At 48.6% G+C, this 17,862-nt stretch overlaps 2 protein-coding genes across 2 annotated transcripts; one reads left to right on the top strand and one right to left on the bottom strand.

The window, feature by feature from the left end:
- Nucleotides 1-2,150: 2,150 nt before the first annotated feature.
- On the top strand, nucleotides 2,151-10,911 carry LOC135570263 (serine/arginine repetitive matrix protein 1-like; the record flags this gene model as incomplete). Its single annotated transcript, XM_065016382.1, has 7 exons — nucleotides 2,151-2,353; nucleotides 3,740-3,956; nucleotides 6,069-6,205; nucleotides 6,433-7,017; nucleotides 8,738-8,820; nucleotides 8,913-8,956; nucleotides 10,408-10,911. Coding segments are annotated over 7 exons (1,428 nt in total), but the record flags the coding sequence as incomplete, so codon positions are not given.
- Nucleotides 10,912-11,057: 146 nt separating this feature from the next.
- nip7 (NIP7 nucleolar pre-rRNA processing protein) lies at nucleotides 11,058-17,860 on the bottom strand. The gene is made up of 5 exons (XM_065016379.1): nucleotides 17,710-17,860; nucleotides 17,298-17,384; nucleotides 17,037-17,175; nucleotides 15,912-16,052; nucleotides 11,058-13,259 (listed from the first exon to the last, which is right to left on the bottom strand). The coding sequence occupies exons 1-5, from the start codon at nucleotides 17,763-17,765 to the stop codon at nucleotides 13,140-13,142; spliced, it is 543 nt and encodes a 180-aa protein (XP_064872451.1). The 5' UTR covers nucleotides 17,766-17,860; the 3' UTR covers nucleotides 11,058-13,139.
- Between the last annotated feature and the right edge of the window lie 2 nt (nucleotides 17,861-17,862).

Genomic DNA, 17,862 nt, shown 5'->3' with positions numbered 1-17,862 from the left:
GTGTGGATAGACAGGGGGCCCCACAGTGTGTAGATATACAGGGGCCCCACAGTGTGTGGATAGACAGGGGGCCCCACAGTGTGTGGATAGACAGGGGGCCCCACAGTGTGTGGATAGACAGGGGCCCCACAGTGTGTGGATAGACAGGGGGCCCCACAGTGTGTGGATAGACAGGGGGCCCCACAGTGTGTGGATAGACAGGGGCCCCACAGTGTGTGGATAGACAGGGGCCCCACAGTGTGTGGATAGACAGGGGGCCCCACAGTGTGTGGATATACAGGGGGCCCCACAGTGTGTGGATATACAGGGGCCCCACAGTGTGGATAGACAGGGGGATATACAGGGGCCCCACAGTGTGTGGATATACAGGGGGCCCCACAGTGTGTGGATATACAGGGGCCCCACAGTGTGTGGATATACAGGGGCCCCACAGGGGGTGTGTGGATAGGGGACAGGGGCCCCACAGTGTGTGGATAGACAGGGGGCCCCACAGTGTTTAGATAGACAGGGGGACCCCACAGTGTGTGGATAGACAGGGGCCCCACAGTGTGTGGATAGACAGGGGGCCCCACAGTGTGTGGATACAGTGTGTGGACAGGGGCCCCACAGTGTGTGGATAGACAGGGGCCCCACAGTGTGTGGATACAGGGGGCCCCACAGTGTGTGGATAGACAGGGGGCCCCACAGTGTGTGGATAGACAGGGGGCCCCACAGTGTGTGGATAGACAGGGGGCCCCACAGTGTGTGGATAGACAGGGGGCCCCACAGTGTGTGGATGGACAGGGGGCCCCACAGTGTGTGGATGGACAGGGGGCCCCACAGTGTGTGGATAGACAGGGGGCCCCACAGTGTGTGGATAGACAGGGGGCCCCACAGTGTGTGGATAGACAGGGGGCCCCACAGTGTGTAGATATACAGGGGGCCCCACAGTGTGTGGATGGACAGGGGGCCCCACAGTGTGTGGATATACAGGGGGCCCCACAGTGTGTGGATAGACAGGGGGCCCCACAGTGTGTGGATAGACAGGGGGCCCCACAGTGTGTGGTTAGACAGGGGGCCCCACAGTGTGTGGATAGACAGGGGGCCCCACAGTGTGTAGATAGACAGGGGGCCCCACAGTGTGTGGATAGACAGGGGCCTCCACCAGTATTGGGACAATGACATATTGTTTGTTTTGTCTCTGTACTTGTCGGGTGAATTTGCCAAAACTCCCAATACTTTCAGCTCACTGAGGTCGACAACATGATTAGAGAACTTTAACATTAAAGTACAACCTTCATTCCCCTCTTCAAGTAGTCACCAATCTGTTCAGATGTTTACCATCGATTGGCTGCTATCCAGTAAACCCTGGAAGATGAGTGGTTTCTTTAAGTAAAGATGCCGTTCATTAGCATGGGAACACCTGGGTCATGTTCATGAGGCACCAAACGGAAGAAAACTGACTGAAACAGGGAGGGACTGTCTGGACTTGTTCAATAACAAACACTTGTTTTTGTTTTCTGTTGCATTACATTTTGCTCTGGTGTGACCTAATGAATACAACCTACCTTGATCTCTCCCTCCAGTCTAAACTGCCTCCCCCTCTCTCTCCCTCCAGTCTTCCCAGTCTAAACTGCCTCCCCCCCTCTCTCTCCCTCCAGTCCTCCCAGTCTAAACTGCCTCCCCCTCTCTCTCCCTCCAGTCCTCCCAGTCTAAACTGCCTCCCCCCCTCTCTCTCTCTCTCCCTCCAGTCCTCCCAGTCTAAACTGCCTCCCCCTCTCTCTCCCTCCAGTCCTCCCAGTCTAAATTGCCTCCCCTCTCTCTCTCCCTCCAGTCCTCCCAGTCTAAACTGCCTCCCCCCCCCTCTCTCCCTCCAGTCCTTCCAGTCTAAACTGCCTCCCCCTCTCTCTCTCTCCCTCCAGTCCTTCCAGTCTAAACTGCCTCCAGTCCCCCCCTCTCTCTCCCTCCAGTCCTCCCAGTCTAAACTGCCTCCCCCTCTCTCTCTCCCTCCAGTCTTTCCAGTCTAAACTGCCTCCCCCTCTCTCTCTCCCTCCAGTCCTTCCAGTCTAAACTGCCTCCCCCTCTCTCTCTCCCTCCAGTCCTTCCAGTCTAAACTGCCTCCCCCTCTCTCTCTCCCTCCAGTCCTCCCAGTCTAAACTGCCTCCCCCCCTCTCTCTCCCTCCAGTCCTCCCCCCGGTGGCGTCCTGCTGACCCGCAGCCAGCTGATGGCCGTTTATACAGCCCTGGCCGAGGAGCTGAGGGAGCCCATGACCTTTGCCGAGCTGGAGGAGGAGGTGGAAAGGGAGGTGATGGAGGAGAACGCAGGAAAAGGAGGTGCTGAGGAACCTCTCCTGCACCTCTCTGAAAGCCCCAGGTTGTCAATCAAATCACTACTCTGCTGCTTCCTGTCCTATGGTAGCCTGGGAACCAGTCATATCACCGCCCTATGGTAGCCTGGGAACCAGTCATATCACTACCCTGCTGCTTCCTGTCCTATGGTAGCCTGGGAACCAGTCATATCACCCCCCTATGGTAGCCTGGGAACCAGTCATATCACTACCCTGCTGCTTCCTGTCCTATGGTAGCCTGGGAACCAGTCATATCACTACCCTATGGTAGCCTGGGAACCAGTCATATCACTACCCTGCTGCTTCCTGTCCTATGGTAGCCTGGGAACCAGTCATATCACTACCCTATGGTAGCCTGGGAACCAGTCATATCACTACCCTGCTGCTTCCTGTCCTATGGTAGCCTGGGAACCAGTCATATCACTACCCTGCTGCTTCCTGTCCTATGGTAGCCTGGGAACCAGTCATATCACTACGCTATGGTAGCCTGGGAACCAGTCATATCACTACCCTATGGGAGCATGGGAACCAGTCATATCACTACCCTGCTGCTTCCTGTCCTATGGTAGCCTGGGAACCAGTCATATCACCCCCCTATGGTAGCCTGGGAACCAGTCATATCACTACCCTGCTGCTTCCTGTCCTATGGTAGCCTGGGAACCAGTCATATCACCCCCCTATGGTAGCCTGGGAACCAGTCATATCACTACCCTATGGTAGCCTGGGAACCAGTCATATCACTACCCTATGGTAGCCTGGGAACCAGTCATATCACTACCCTATGGTAGCCTGGGAACCAGTCATATCACTACCCTATGGTAGCCTGGGAACCAGTCATATCACTACCCTGCTGCTTCCTGTCCTATGGTAGCCTGGGTACCAGTCATATCACCCCCCTATGGTAGCCTGGGAACCAGTCATATCACTACCCTATGGTAGCCTGGGAACCAGTCATATCACTACCCTGCTGCTTCCTGTCCTATGGTAGCCTGGGTACCAGTCATATCACTACCCTATGGTAGCCTGGGAACCAGTCATATCACCCCCCTATGGTAGCCTGGGAACCAGTCATATCACTACCCTATGGTAGCCTGGGAACCAGTCATAACACTACCCTATGGTAGCCTGGGAACCAGTCATATCACTACCCTGCTGCTTCCTGTCCTATGGTAGCCTGGGAACCAGTCATATCACTACCCTATGGTAGCCTGGGAACCAGTCTGTCTGTCGTTCCACTCCTTGTCATCCCAAACAGAGTGTATTTCTCCAGGCTGGTCCTATGGACTGTTCTGCTCCCCAGTTTGTCTAGTTTTAATGTTGTTGATGTTGTGTCCACTGTGTGTTTGTCTCTTTTCATTGTTAAAGTGTATTGGGAGTGACCCCTGGTAAAACTGAATCTGACATGACCCCAGGCAGGGCTCAGACGCTGTGTTGGAGCAGGACGTCCCCAGGTCCCAGAGAGAGTCCGACAGTCCAATGGAGGCTTCCCCTGCTGACCTGGTTCCCCCTGCTGACCTGGTTCCCCCTGCTGGCCTGGCACCCCCTCCTGGCCTGGCACCAGGCCCCCAGTGGAAGAGCCGAGGCTGGCCTCATACCATAGCCAGGCTGGTTATGGAGCCAGACAGCCAGGTGAGAGAAGAGAGCGAACCAGCAGGGTTGAGGTTTTAATGTCTGTTTTCCTGTGAGTTGTTAATGAATCACTTGGTGGATTGATAATGGTGAGGGAAGAGAGCAGGAGGAATAGGGGTTAATGATTGTGAGGGAAGAGAGCAGGAGGAATAGGGGTTAATGATGGTGAGTGAAGAGAGCTGGAGGAATAGGGGTTAATGATGGTGAGGGAAGAGAGCAGGAGGAATAGGGGTTAATTATTGATGATGATGAGGGAAGAGAGCAGGGGGAATAGGGGTTAATGATTGATGATGGTGAGGGAAGAGAGCAGGGGGAATAGGGGTTAATGATGGTGAGGGAAGAGAGCAGGGGGAATAGGGGTTAATGATGGTGAAGGAAGAGAGCAGGGGGAATAGGGGTTAATGATGGTGAGGGAAGAGAGCAGGGGGAATAAGGGTTAATGATGGTGAGGGAAGAGAGCAGGGGGAATAGGGGTTAATGATTGATGATGGTGAGGGAAGAGAGCAGGAGGAATAGGGGTTAATGATTGATGATGGTGAGGGAAGAGAGCAGGGGGAATAGGGGTTAATGATTGATGATGATGAGGGAAGAGAGCAGGGGGAATAGGGGTTAATGATTGATGATGATGAGGGAAGAGAGCAGGGGGAATAGGGGTTAATGATTGATGATGATGAGGGAAGAGAGCAGGGGGAATAGGGGTTAATGATGGTGAGGGAAGAGAGCTGGGGGAATAGGGGTTAATGATTGATAATGGTGAGGGAAGAGAGCAGGGGGAATAGGGGTTAATGATGGTGAGGGAAGAGAGCTGGGGGAATAGGGGTTAATGATTGATAATGGTGAGGGAAGAGAGCTGGGGGAATAGGGGTTAATGATTGATAATGGTGAGGGAAGAGAGCAGGGGGAATAGGGGTTAATGATGGTGAGGGAAGAGAGCTGGGGGAATAGGGGTTAATGATTGATGATGATGAGGGAAGAGAGCTGGGGGAATAGGGGTTAATGATTGATAATGGTGAGGGAAGAGAGCAGGGGGAATAGGGGTTAATGATTGATGATGATGAGGGAAGAGAGCTGGGGGAATAGGGGTTAATGATTGATGATGGTGAGGGAAGAGAGCTGGGGGAATAGGGGGTTAATGATGGTGAGGGAAGAGAGCAGGAGGAATAGGGGTTAATGATTGATGATGGTGAGGGAAGAGAGCAGGAGGAATAGGGGTTAATGATGGTGAGGGAAGAGAGCAGGAGGAATAGGGGTTAATGATTGATGATGGTGAGGGAAGAGAGCAGGGGGAATAGGGGTTAATGATGGTGAGGGAAGAGAGCAGGAGGAATAGGGGTTAATGATTGATGATGATGAGGGAAGAGAGCTGGGGGAATAGGGGTTAATGATTGATGATGGTGAGGGAAGAGAGCTGGGGGAATAGGGGGTTAATGATGGTGAGGGAAGAGAGCAGGAGGAATAGGGGTTAATGATTGATGATGGTGAGGGAAGAGAGCAGGAGGAATAGGGGTTAATGATTGATGATGGTGAGGGAAGAGAGCAGGGGGAATAGGGGTTAATGATTGATGATGGTGAGGGAAGAGAGCAGGGGGAATAGGGGTTAATGATTGATGATGGTGAGGGAAGAGAGCAGGGGGAATAGGGGTTAATGATTGATGATGGTGAGGGAAGAGAGCAGGAGGAATAGGGGTTAATGATTGATGATGGTGAGGGAAGAGAGCAGGGGGAATAGGGGTTAATGATTGATGATGGTGATGGTGTGTAGGACTCATTACCTCATATTATAACCCTGGTGTGTAGGACTCATTACCTCATATTATAACCCTGGTGTGTAGGACTCATTACCTTATATTATAACCCTGGTGTGTAGGACTCATTACCTCTTATTATAACCCTGGTGTGTAGGACTCATTACCTCATATTATAACCCTGGTGTGTAGGACTCATTACCTCATATTATAACCCTGGTGTGTAGGACTCATTACCTCATATTATAACCCTGGTGTGTTGGACTCATTACCTCATATTATAACCCTGGTGTGTAGGACTCATTACCTCATATTATAACCCTGGTGTGTAGGACTCATTACCTCATATTATAACCCTGGTGTGCAGGATTCTACGGCCTCTCGAGAATCAGTATCCAACGGGGAGGAGTCAGTTAGCCGGGCGGACCCACTAAGCCCCGCCTCCACCTACAGCCCACCAACACGGAAGTATCGAAGACGAGGAGCCGGCAAGATAACCGAAGAGTAAGTCAGGAACAAGAAGGACGTCCCTGCATGTAGTACAGGAATTAAAGGAAGCACCTTTTAACTGTCTCTTTAAACACATTACTAACGAGGGACACGAGTGTTGACGAAGGGAAGTGGACTGAAAGGGAGAGGAGGGGACTTCCTGACCTTGTCCAATAAGAAACGTTTTGCAAATCGTTTTGCTATGGCGTGCCCTAATGAATACAACCTCTGTCTGACTCCAGGACCTCGTCTGACCCTGAGGAGGATGTGTGTATTCTGGATGACACCCCTGAGCAGAGAGGCTCCGCCCCCACCCCCCAGAGAGGCTCCGCCCCCACCCCCCAGAGAAGCTCCGCCCCCACCCCCCAGAGAAGCTCCACCCCCACCCCTCAGAGAGGCTCTTCACATAAGAGAATCCCTACCCACACCCCCAGACAAGCCACACCCCCAGAGAGGCTCCGCCCCCACCCCCAGAGAAGCTCCGCCCCCACCCCCCAGAGAAGCTCCGCCCCCACCCCCAGAGAAGCTCCACCCCCACCCCCAGAGAAGCTCCACCCCCACCCCCAGAGAAGCTCCACCCCCACCCCCAGAAGCTCCACCCCCACCCCCAGAGAAGCTCCACCCCCACCCCCAGAGAAGCTCCACCCCCACCCCCAGAGAGGCTCTTCACATAAGAGAATCCCTACCCACACCCCCCAGAGAAGCCCCACCCACCAGAGAAGCCACACCCACCAGAGAAGCCCCACCCCTCAGACAAGCCACACCCACCAGAGAAGCCCCACCCCTCAGAAGGCCTCCACCAGTAAAAAGGGACCTGATCTGAAGTGGTATGTAGAACTATATAGTAGAGTATCATTCTTCTCTCTTCTGATGCGATTGTAGGAGACGTACAGTTGAAGTCAGAAGTTTACATACACCTTAGCCAAGTACATTTAAACTCAGTTCTTCACAATTCCTGACATTTAATCCTAGTAAACATTCCCTGTCTTAGGTCAGTTAGGATCACCACTTTGTTTTAAGAATGTGAAATGTCAGAATAATAGTAGAGAGAATTATTTCTTTCAGCTTTTATTTCTTTCATCACATTCCCAGTGGGTCAGAAGTTTACATACACTCAATTAGTATTTGGTAGCATTGCCTTATAGTTGTTTAGCTTGGGTCAAACGGTTCGGGTAGCCTTCCACAAGCTTCCCACAATAAGTTGGGTGAATTCTGGTCCATTTCCTCCTGACAGAGCTGGTGTAACTGAGTCAGGTTTGTAGGACTCCTTGCTCTCACAAGCTTTTTCAGTTCTGCCAAAAATGATCTATAGAATTGAGGTCAGGGCTTTGTGATGGCCACTCCAATACCTAGACTTTGTTGTCCTTAAGCCATTTTGCCACAACTTTGGAAGTACGTTTGGGGTCATTGTCCATTTGGAAGACCCATTTTGCGACCAAGCTTTACCTTCCTGACTGATGTCTTGAGATGTTGATTCAATATATCTACGTAATTTTCTTTCCTCATGATGCCATCTATTTTGTGAAGTGCACCAGTCCCTCCTGCAGCAAAGCACCCCCACAACATGATGCTGTCACCCCCGTGCTTCACGGTTGGGATGGTGTTCTTCGGCTTGCAAGCCTCCCCCTTTTTCCTCCAAACATAACGATGGTCATTATGGCCAAACAGTTCAATGTTTGTTTCATCAGACCAGAAGACATTTCTCCAAAAAGTACAATCTTTGTCCCCATGTGCAGCTGCAAACCGTAGTCTGACTTTTTTTATGGCAGTTTTGGAGCAGTGACTTCTTCCTTGCTGAGTGGCCTTTCAGGTTATGTCGATATAGGACTCGTTTTACTGTGGATATAGATACTTTTGTACCTGCTTCCTCCAGCATCTTCACAAGGTCCTTTGCTGTTGTTCTGGGATTGATTTGCACTTTTCTCACCAAAGTACGTTCATCTCTAGGAGACAGAACGCGTCTTCTTCCTGAGCGGTATGACGGCTGCTTGGTCCCATGGTGTTTATACTTGCGTACTATTGTTTGTACAGATGAACGTGGTACATTCAGGCATTTGGAAATTACTCCCAAGGATGAACCAGAGATCTACAATTTATTTTCTGAGGTCTTTCTTGGCTGATTTTCCCCATGATGTCAAGCAAAGAGGCACTGAGTTTGTAGGTAGGCCTTGAAATACATCCACACCTCCAATTGACTCAAATGATGTCAATTAGCCTATCAGAAGCTTCTAAAGCCATGACATCATTTTCTGGAATTTTCCAAGCTGTTTAAAGGCACAGTCAACTCAGTGTATGTAAACTTCTGACCCACTGGCATTGTGATACAGTGAAATAATCTGTAAACAATCGTTGTAAAAATGACTTGTCACGTAAAGTAGATGTCCTAACCGACTTGCCCAAAACTATAGTTTGTGGAGTGGTTGAAAAGCGAGTTTTAATGACTCCAACCTGAGTGTATGGTTATGTATTTCAGTCATAGAGGATGATGTTGAAGATCACAGCTGATCGACTTTCTCTCTTTTATAATAATGGTGATGTCATCTGCAGGAAGCAGCTATTGGGTGTTGCTAAGGAATTCAAGGATAGGTGGAGTGATGAAGAGGATTTATTTGACTCCCCTCACAAAGACAGTAATTATGACGATCAGCAATTATGATTCAAAACGATATAATGTTTATTACTAGTGATTTACTATGGAGTTCTGACATCTGTCTTTGTTTAGGTTCTGAGGACAACGCCAGTACTACCGGAGGAGGCAGGAAGAGGGTGAGTTTAGGTTCTGGAGACAGGAAGAGGGTGAGTTTAGGTTCTGGAGACAGGAAGAGGGTGAGTTTAGCTTCTGGAGACAGAACTACTGGAGGAGACAGGAAGAGGGTGAGTTTAGGTTCTGGAGACAGAACTACTGGAGGAGGCAGGAAGAGGGTGAGTTTAGGTTCTGGAGACAGAACTACCGGAGGAGGCAGGAAGAGGGTGAGTTTAGGTTCTGGAGACAGGAAGAGGGTGAGTTTAGGTTCGGGATACAACATAACTACTGGAGGAGGCAGGAAGAGGGTGAGTTTAGGTTCTGGAGACAGAACTACCGGAGGAGGCAGGAAGAGGGTGAGTTTAGGTTCTGGAGACAGGAAGAGGGTGAGTTTAGGTTCCGGATACAACATAACTACTGGAGGAGGCAGGAAGAGGGTGAGTTTAGGTTCTGGATACAACATAACTACTGGAGGAGGCAGGAAGAGGGTGAGTTTAGGTTCCGGATACAACATAACTACTGGAGGAGGCAGGAAGAGGGTGAGTTTAGGTTCTGGATACAACATAACTACTGGAGGAGGCAGGAAGAGGGTGAGTTTAGGTTCCGGATACAACATAACTACTGGAGGAGGCAGGAAGAGGGTGAGTTTAGGTTCTGGATACAACATAACTACTGGAGGAGGCAGGAAGAGGGTGAGTTTAGGTTCCGGATACAACATAACTACTGGAGGAGGCAGGAAGAGGGTGAGTTTAGGTTCCGGATACACCAGAACTACTGGAGGAGATATTATGTTAACCCTAAGTGTTGTCCCCTACAGTGTGTTAACCCTAAGTGTTGTCCCCTACAGTGTGTTAACCCTAAGTGGTGTCCCCTACAGTGTTTACAATGTTAACCCTAAGTGTTGTCCCCTACAGTGTGTTAACCCTAAGTGTTGTCCCCTACAGTGTGTTAATCCTAAGTGTTGTCCCCTACAGTGTGTTAACCCTAAGTGTTGTCCCCTACAGTGTGTTAACCCTAAGTGTTGTCCCCTACAGTGTGTTAACTATGTTAACCCTAAGTGTTGTCCCCTACAGTGTGTTAACCCTAAGTGTTGTCCCCTACAGTGTGTTAACCCTAAGTGTTGTCCCCTACAGTGTGTTAACCCTAAGTGTTGTCCCCTACGTGTTGTCCCCTACAGTGTGTTTACCCTAAGTGTTGTCCCCTACAGTGTGTTAACCCTAAGTGTTGTCCCCTACAGTGTGTTAACCCTAAGTGTTGTCCCCTACAGTGTGTTAACCCTAAGTGTTGTCCCCTACAGTGTGTTAACCCTAAGTGTTGTCCCCTACAGTGTGTTAACCCTAAGTGTTGTCCCCTACAGTGTGTTAACCCTAAGTGTTGTCCCCTACAGTGTGTTTACCCTAAGTGTTGTCCCTAAGTGTTGTCCCCTACAGTGTGTTTACTATACCTTGCGTGTTCTGTTGTGTCCCTCCTGTAGATGTGGACAGCAGAGGAGACTGAGTGGGTGAAGGAGGGAGTGAGGCGCTACGGAGAGGGGAACTGGTCCAGAGTAAAGTCCTCTTTCCCCTTCTTGGGCCGAACCGCCGTGAACATCAAGGACCGGTGGAGAACCATGAAGAAACTCAAGTTGGTCTGAGGGGACCAAAGCGTCTAACTTGTCCAATAAGAAATTATATTTTTCGTTTACATTTGCTACGGGGTGCAGTAACGAAATTCGAACGCTGGAGGGCCTCGGAGCTACGCAAGACAATGATGACGTTATCCAGTTGTGAGAATGGATGTGAGACGTTTCCTTTCCACAAAAGATAAATGTTTGCCCGTTGCACATCTGTCAACAATGAGGACAGGAAGCCGAAGATGGTCGGAGGGGCCTTTAGACCAAGATAAAATGTTGATTCGGACATTTTTTTTTTTTAGACATGTTTAGAGGTATTTTATCACTTGTCTTTCTTGGTTAAAATAAAGACTTCTCTTCTACTGACTGGCCTAACGTTTACCACAGGACTGCAGCATTGAGTTTACAGGAAATACATGCTATATTTCAGTGTTAGTAACTGATCCAATATTTATTCACTTTGTTTTAATTTACATATTTTGTTGGGAGGAGAAAAAACAAAAACAACTCAGTATATCAAAACAGTTTTAATGTTATGCTCATGGAATTAACTGCATAATCATATTTATGCAAATCGCTTAGACCAGAGAACCATACTACATAAAACCTCAAATATTCATTTTACAAAAACATTTATTTAGATTGGCTGAGTGATTTACATTCATAGTGACAGGGATGTTGGGTAGCTAACTGTAAATCACTCAGCCATAGTGACAGGGATGTTGGTAGCTAACTGTAAATCACTCAGCCATAGTGACAGGGATGTTGGGTAGCTAACTGTAAATCACTCAGCCATAGTGACAGGGATGTTGGGTAGCTAACTGTAAATCACTCAGCCATAGTGAGGGATGTTGGGTAGCTAACTGTAAATCACTCAGCCATAGTGACAGGGATGTTGGGTAGCTAACTGTAAATCACTCAGCCATAGTGACAGGGATGTTGGGTAGCTAACTGTAAATCACTCAGCCATAGTGACAGGGATGTTGGGTAGCTAACTGTAAATCACTCAGCCATAGTGACAGGGATGTTGGGTAGCTAACTGTAAATCACTCAGCCATAGTGACAGGGATGTTGGGTAGATGAATGTAAATCACTCAGCCATAGTGACAGGGATGTTGGGTAGCTAACTGTAAATCACTCAGCCATAGTGACAGGGATGTTGGGTAGCTAACTGTAAATCACTCAGCCATAGTGACAGGGATGTTGGGTAGCTAACTGTAAATCACTCAGCCATAGTGACAGGGATGTTGGGTAGCTAACTGTAAATCACTCAGCCATAGTGACAGGGATGTTGGGTAGCTAACTGTAAATCACTCAGCCATAGTGACAGGGATGTTGGGTAGCTAACTGTAAATCACTCAGCCATAGTGACAGGGATGTTGGGTAGCTAACTGTAAATCACTCAGCCATAGTGACAGGGATGTTGGGTAGCTAACTGTAAATCACTCAGCCATAGTGACAGGGATGTTGGGTAGCTAACTGTAAATCACTCAGCCATAGTGACAGGGATGTTGGGTAGCTAACTGTAAATCACTCAGCCATAGTGACAGGGATGTTGGGTAGCTAACTGTAAATCACTCAGCCATAGTGACAGGGATGTTGGGTAGCTAACTGTAAATCACTCAGCCATAGTGACAGGGATGTTGGGTAGCTAACTGTAAATCACTCAGCCATAGTGACAGGGATGTTGGGTAGCTAACTGTAAATCACTCAGCCATAGTGACAGGGATGTTGGGTAGATGAATGTAAATCACTCAGCCATAGTGAGGGATGTTGGGTAGATGAATGTAAATCACTCAGCCATAGTGACAGGGATGTTGGGTAGATGAATGTAAATCACTCAGCCATAGTGACAGGGATGTTGGGTAGCTAACTGTAAATCACTCAGCCATAGTGACAGGGATGTTGGGTAGCTAACTGTAAATCACTCAGCCATAGTGACAGGGATGTTGGGTAGCTAACTGTAAATCACTCAGCCATAGTGACAGGGATGTTGGTAGCTAACTGTAAATCACTCAGCCATAGTGACAGGGATGTTGGGTAGATGAATGTAAATCACTCAGCCATAGTGACAGGGATGTTGGGTAGCTAACTGTAAATCACTCAGCCATAGTGACAGGGATGTTGGGTAGCTAACTGTAAATCACTCAGCCATAGTGACAGGGATGTTGGTAGCTAACTGTAAATCACTCAGCCATAGTGACAGGGATGTTGGGTAGCTGACAGCTTGATGAAACTCTCCAGACAGTCACTGGCCCCTTGGTAAATTAGAGGGAAATACACAATCATATCCTGAAGACCAGGGTCTCCCCAAACCTCTCAGGGACCATCAGACGTGTCACATAGCTGTACCTCCCAACCCTCTAGGGTGGTCCCCGAGGAGAGGAAGTACTACTGTGTATAATTGATAGTCCAGTTTGTAGGGTGGTCCCCGAGGAGAGGAAGTACTACTGTGTATAATTGATAGTCCAGTTTGTAGGGTGGTCCCCGAGGAGAGGGAGTACTACTGTGTATAATTGATAGTCCAGTTTGTAGGGTGGTCCCCGAGGAGAGGGAGTACTACTGTATAATTGATAGTCCAGTTTGACGACTCCTTATGTGAGCGTGTCCTCAGACCTGATGAACTCTCCGATGTCTGCCTGGTGGAACACAACGATGGACATGGGGTCCACTCTCCTGCACTCCTGGGTGGACTTGGCTGCCACTCCAAAACCCTGCAGGAAGACCAGAGGGGCGTGTTCAAACCTGCACGTCACGGTTACCTAGGAGTTACTATGGTTACTGGTGCTTTAGATAGTAGCTTGGAAGACCAGAGGGGGCGTGTTCAAACCTGCACGTCACGGTTACCTAGGAGTTACTATGGTTACTGGTGCTTTAGATAGTAGCTTGGAAGACCAGAGGGGCGTGTTCAAACCTGCACGTCACACTTCTCTTATGGTTACCTAGGAGTTACTATGGTTACTGGTGCTTTAGATAGTAGCTTGTCTGAAAGGTTGTCAAGCGATCACTATCCAACAGAGATGCTGTGTAGAACTGACAGTATGGGTCGATTTACCACAGATTAAGTCTAGTCCTGGAGATTCTCCATTAGTCTGACTAGTTAACCTCTGGGAAAGCTGCCCTATGTGTTGACTGAATTGATTGGATAATGACTGGAGGGAGGGCTATATGTTGACTGGAGGGAGGGCTATATGTTGACTGGAGGGAGGGCTATGTTGACTGGAGGGAGGGCTACATGTTGACTGAAGGGAGGGCTATATGTTGACTGAAGGGAGGGCTACATGTTGACTGAAGGGAGGGCTACATGTTGACTGAAGGGAGGGCTATATGTTGACTGAAGGGAGGGCTACATGTTGACTGAAGTGATTGGATAATGACTGAAGGGAGGGCTATATGTTGACTGAAGGGAGGGCTACATGTTGACTGAAGGGAGGGCTACATGTTGACTGAAGGGAGGGCTACATGTTGACTGAAGTGATTGGATAATGACTGAAGGGAGGGCTACATGTTGACTGAAGGGAGGGCTACATGTTGACTGAAGGGAGGGCTACATGTTGACTGAAGGGAGGGCTATATGTTGACTGAAGGGAGGGCTATATGTTGACTGAAGGGAGGGCTATATGTTGACTGGAGGGAGGGCTACATGTTGACTGAAGGGAGGGCTATATGTTGACTGAAGGAGGGCTATATGTTGACTGAAGGGAGGGCTATATGTTGACTGAAGGAGGGCTAATGTTGACTGGGGAGGGCTATATGTTGACTGAAGGGAGGGCTACATGTTGACTGACATGTTGACTGAAGGGAGGGCTATATGTTGACTGAAGGGAGGGCTACATGTTGACTGAAGGGAGGGCTACATGTTGACTGAAGGGAGCTACATGTTGCTAGGGCTATGTTGACTGAGGGAGGGCTATATGTTGACTGAATAATGACTGAAGGGGAGGGCTATATGTTGACTGGAGGGCTACATGTTGACTGAAGGGAGGGCTAGGGCTATATGTTGACTGAACTGAAGGAGGGCTACATGTTGACTGAAGGAAGGGCTATATGTTGACTGAAGGGAGGGCTACATGTTGACTGGATGTTGGGAAGGGCTACATGTTGACTGAAGGGAGGGCTATATGTTGACTGAAGGGAGGGCTACATGTTGACTGAAGGGAGGGCTACATGTTGACTTGGGCTACATGTTGACTGAAGGGATGGGCTATACATGTTGACTGAAGGGAGGGCTATATGTTGACTGAAGGGAGGGCTACATGTTGACTGAAGGGAGGCTACATGTTGACTGGAGGGGCTATGTTGACTGAATGTTGACTGGAGGGAGGGCTATATGTTGACTGAAGGAAGCTATATGTTGACTATATGTTGACTGAAGGAGGGCTATATGTTGACTGAAGGAGGGCTATATGTTGACTGGCTACATGTTGACTGGAGGGAGGGCTATATGTTGACTGAAGGGAGGGCTACATGTTGACTGGAGGGAGGGCTACATGTTGACTGAAGGGAGGGCTACATGTTGACTGAAGGGAGGGCTACATGTTGACTGAAGGGAGGGATGTTGACTACATGTTGACTGAAGGGAGGGCTAGGGCTATGTTGACTGAAGGGAGGGCTACATGTTGACTGAAGGGAGGGCTACATGTTGACTGAAGGGAGGGCTACATGTTGACTGAAGGGAGGGCTACATGTTGACTGAAGGGAGGGCTACATGTTGACTGAAGGGAGGGCTACATGTTGACTGAAGGGAGGGCTACATGTTGACTGAAGGGAGGGCTACATGTTGACTGAAGGGAGGGCTATATGTTGACTGAAGTGAGGGCTATATGTTGACTGAAGGGAGGGCTACATGTTGACTGAAGGGAGGGCTATATGTTGACTGAAGGGAGGGCTATATGTTGACTGAAGGGAGGGCTACATGTTGACTGAAGGGAGGGCTATATGTTGACTGAAGGGAGGGCTATATGTTGACTGAAGGGAGGGCTATATGTTGACTGAAGGGAGGGCTATATGTTGACTGAAGGGAGGGCTACATGTTGACTGAAGGGAGGGCTATATGTTGACTGATTTGATTGGATAATGTACAGTATGTGAAGAGGGAGGGGCTATATGTTGACTGAAGTGATTGGTTAATGTACAGTATGTGAAGAGGGAGGGCTACATGTTGACTGATTTGATTGGATAGTGGACAGTATGTGAAGGGGAGGGCTACATGTTGACTGAAGTGATTGGATAATGGCCAGTATGTGAAGGGGGAGGGACTACATGTTGACTGAAGTGATTGGATAAGGGACAGTATGTGAAGGGGGAGGGGCTATATGTTGACTGATTTGATTGGATAAGGGACAGTATGTGACGGGCCAACTCACCAGCGGTACGTCTGCCATGGAATACACCACCACACCCTGGTATTGGTTGGTGTTCTCTGTGATCCTCCCCAGACCAGACTTCAACACATGGTTCCCATAGAGGAAGGACTGCTCCTGCCCAGGCTTAACCCACACCTTGAACTGGACACACAGAGGGTTCAGCCCAGGCTTAACCCACACCTTGAACTGGACACACAGAGGGTTCAGTTACTCAGACCATAGCTCCGTTATTACAGGACTACCAATGTCTTAACTGAGATCCTGTCGGTTGAGAGAGCTATTGATGTCCATTTTAAAGCTTAACCCACACCTTGAACTGGACACACAGAGGGTTCAGTTACTCAGACCATAGAGGAAGGACTGCTCCTGCCCAGGCTTAACCCACACCTTGAACTGATCACACAGAGGGTTCAGTTACTCAGACCATAGCTCCGTTATTACAGGACTACCCATGTCTTAACTGAGAGGGTTCAGTTACTCAGACCATAGCTCCGTTATTACAGGACTACCAATGTCTTAACTGAGATCCTGTCGGTTGAGAGAGATATTGATGTTCATTTCAAAGCTTACGCAAATATGATTATCGAACTAAACCTCTAGTCTCACCTGGCTGTCGTCAGAGTCATTTTGGGGCGGCAGGTAGCCTACTGGTTAGAGCATTGGGCCAGTAACCGAAAGGTTGCTGGATCGATTCCCCAGACTTACAAACAATCTGTCGTTCTGCCCCTGAACAAGGAAATTAAGCCAATGTTCCCCTGTCATTGTAAATAAGAATTTGTTCTTATCAGACTTGCCTAGTGACTTTTTATTTTTTACATTTACATTACATTGAAGTCATTTAGCAGACGCTCTTATCCAGAGCGACATACAAATTGGAAAATTTGGAATTTACAATATCTACACTTCTAACATGACTGTGGTTATCATTATACACAGTGAGGGGTCAGAGGGGCTCCACTTCCTGCTTCTTGTTCACCTTCTAACATGACTGTGGTTATCATTATACACAGTGAGGGGTCAGAGGGGCTCCACTTCCTGCTTCTTGTTTACCTTCTAACATGACTGTGGTTATCATTATACATAGTGAGAGGTCAGAGGGGCCTCCACTTCCTGCTTCTTGTTTACCTTGGCATATGGTGCCAGAAAGTCCAGTGCTGTGATGTGCAGGCGGAACTTAATGGTCTTGGTGAACTTCCCAAAGCAGGTGCCCACCGACACCAACTTATCACGGGAGATGTTGGTAGCCAACTTCAGAATTGTCTCACTGATACAAAAAAAAAAAAGTGGAAATAAGACAATATCTTAACTACCCAAAGAGATGATCGTGAAGTAACCTGCTTTAGGTAATATTTAACAATAACAGCAGCTCTGTAGCGTCGTTTTTACCTGATGTAATATACACGGTCATTGTGAAGTCTGAAGCAATATGTCCCATCGGGTCGATCCACCAGGTGTTTGATGTTCTCACCAATGCTGTGGACAGACAAGAGGAAGGTGTCACACATTGTCAATGTAGATTCAGAGAATTTCAGACCATTTCAAATCACGTGTCATCTACACAGACGACGTATTAGCCAGCTTGCTGAGAAGCATAACTAGGTGCAGGTTAAAGACTGTCATCATGAGCATATAGCACCAAAGAGACTGGATATAGACTGGTGTTTATCAACCCTGTGCTCTAACTAGCAGGCAAAACTACACGAGTTTGGTTGATCAAGCATGGAGCGAGTCTGAACAGCCCATAACAGGTTCAAAATAACGTCAACCTCGTCTTTCAAGATCACATGTCAATACTCACTATTTGGAGAGTTTCTCAAACATCGTTTTTGTCTCGTCGTCTGTTAAAGGCCTCATTTTGCTAAAGGATTCGCTAATTTCCTTACAATATTGTGCCCACTGAATGTAGCTTGATAAACGCTACAGCGTGGGGATAGTGAGCGGAAATTCACGT

The sequence above is a fragment of the Oncorhynchus nerka genome, unplaced genomic scaffold (assembly GCF_034236695.1).
Source record: "Oncorhynchus nerka isolate Pitt River unplaced genomic scaffold, Oner_Uvic_2.0 unplaced_scaffold_1009, whole genome shotgun sequence".
In the NCBI taxonomy this organism is placed as follows: domain Eukaryota; kingdom Metazoa; phylum Chordata; class Actinopteri; order Salmoniformes; family Salmonidae; genus Oncorhynchus; species Oncorhynchus nerka.
The sequence above is the reverse complement of the archived record's forward strand: the minus strand, read 5'-3'. Positions and strand labels throughout refer to the sequence as shown.

What these genes read in the sequence shown, in the direction of transcription:
- nip7 (XM_065016379.1), bottom strand. Translation starts at nt 17,765, where the DNA reads ATGAGGCCTTTAACAGACGACGAGACAAAAACGATGTTTGAGAAACTC. An exon ending in GACCGTGTATATTACATCAG is followed by an intron (nt 17,176 to 17,297) that starts GTAAAAACGACG and finishes TTTTTGTATCAG; the next exon opens with TGAGACAATTCTGAAGTTGG. An exon ending in CCATGGCAGACGTACCGCTG is followed by an intron (nt 13,260 to 15,911) that starts GTGAGTTGGCCC and finishes GTCTTCCTGCAG; the next exon opens with GGTTTTGGAGTGGCAGCCAA.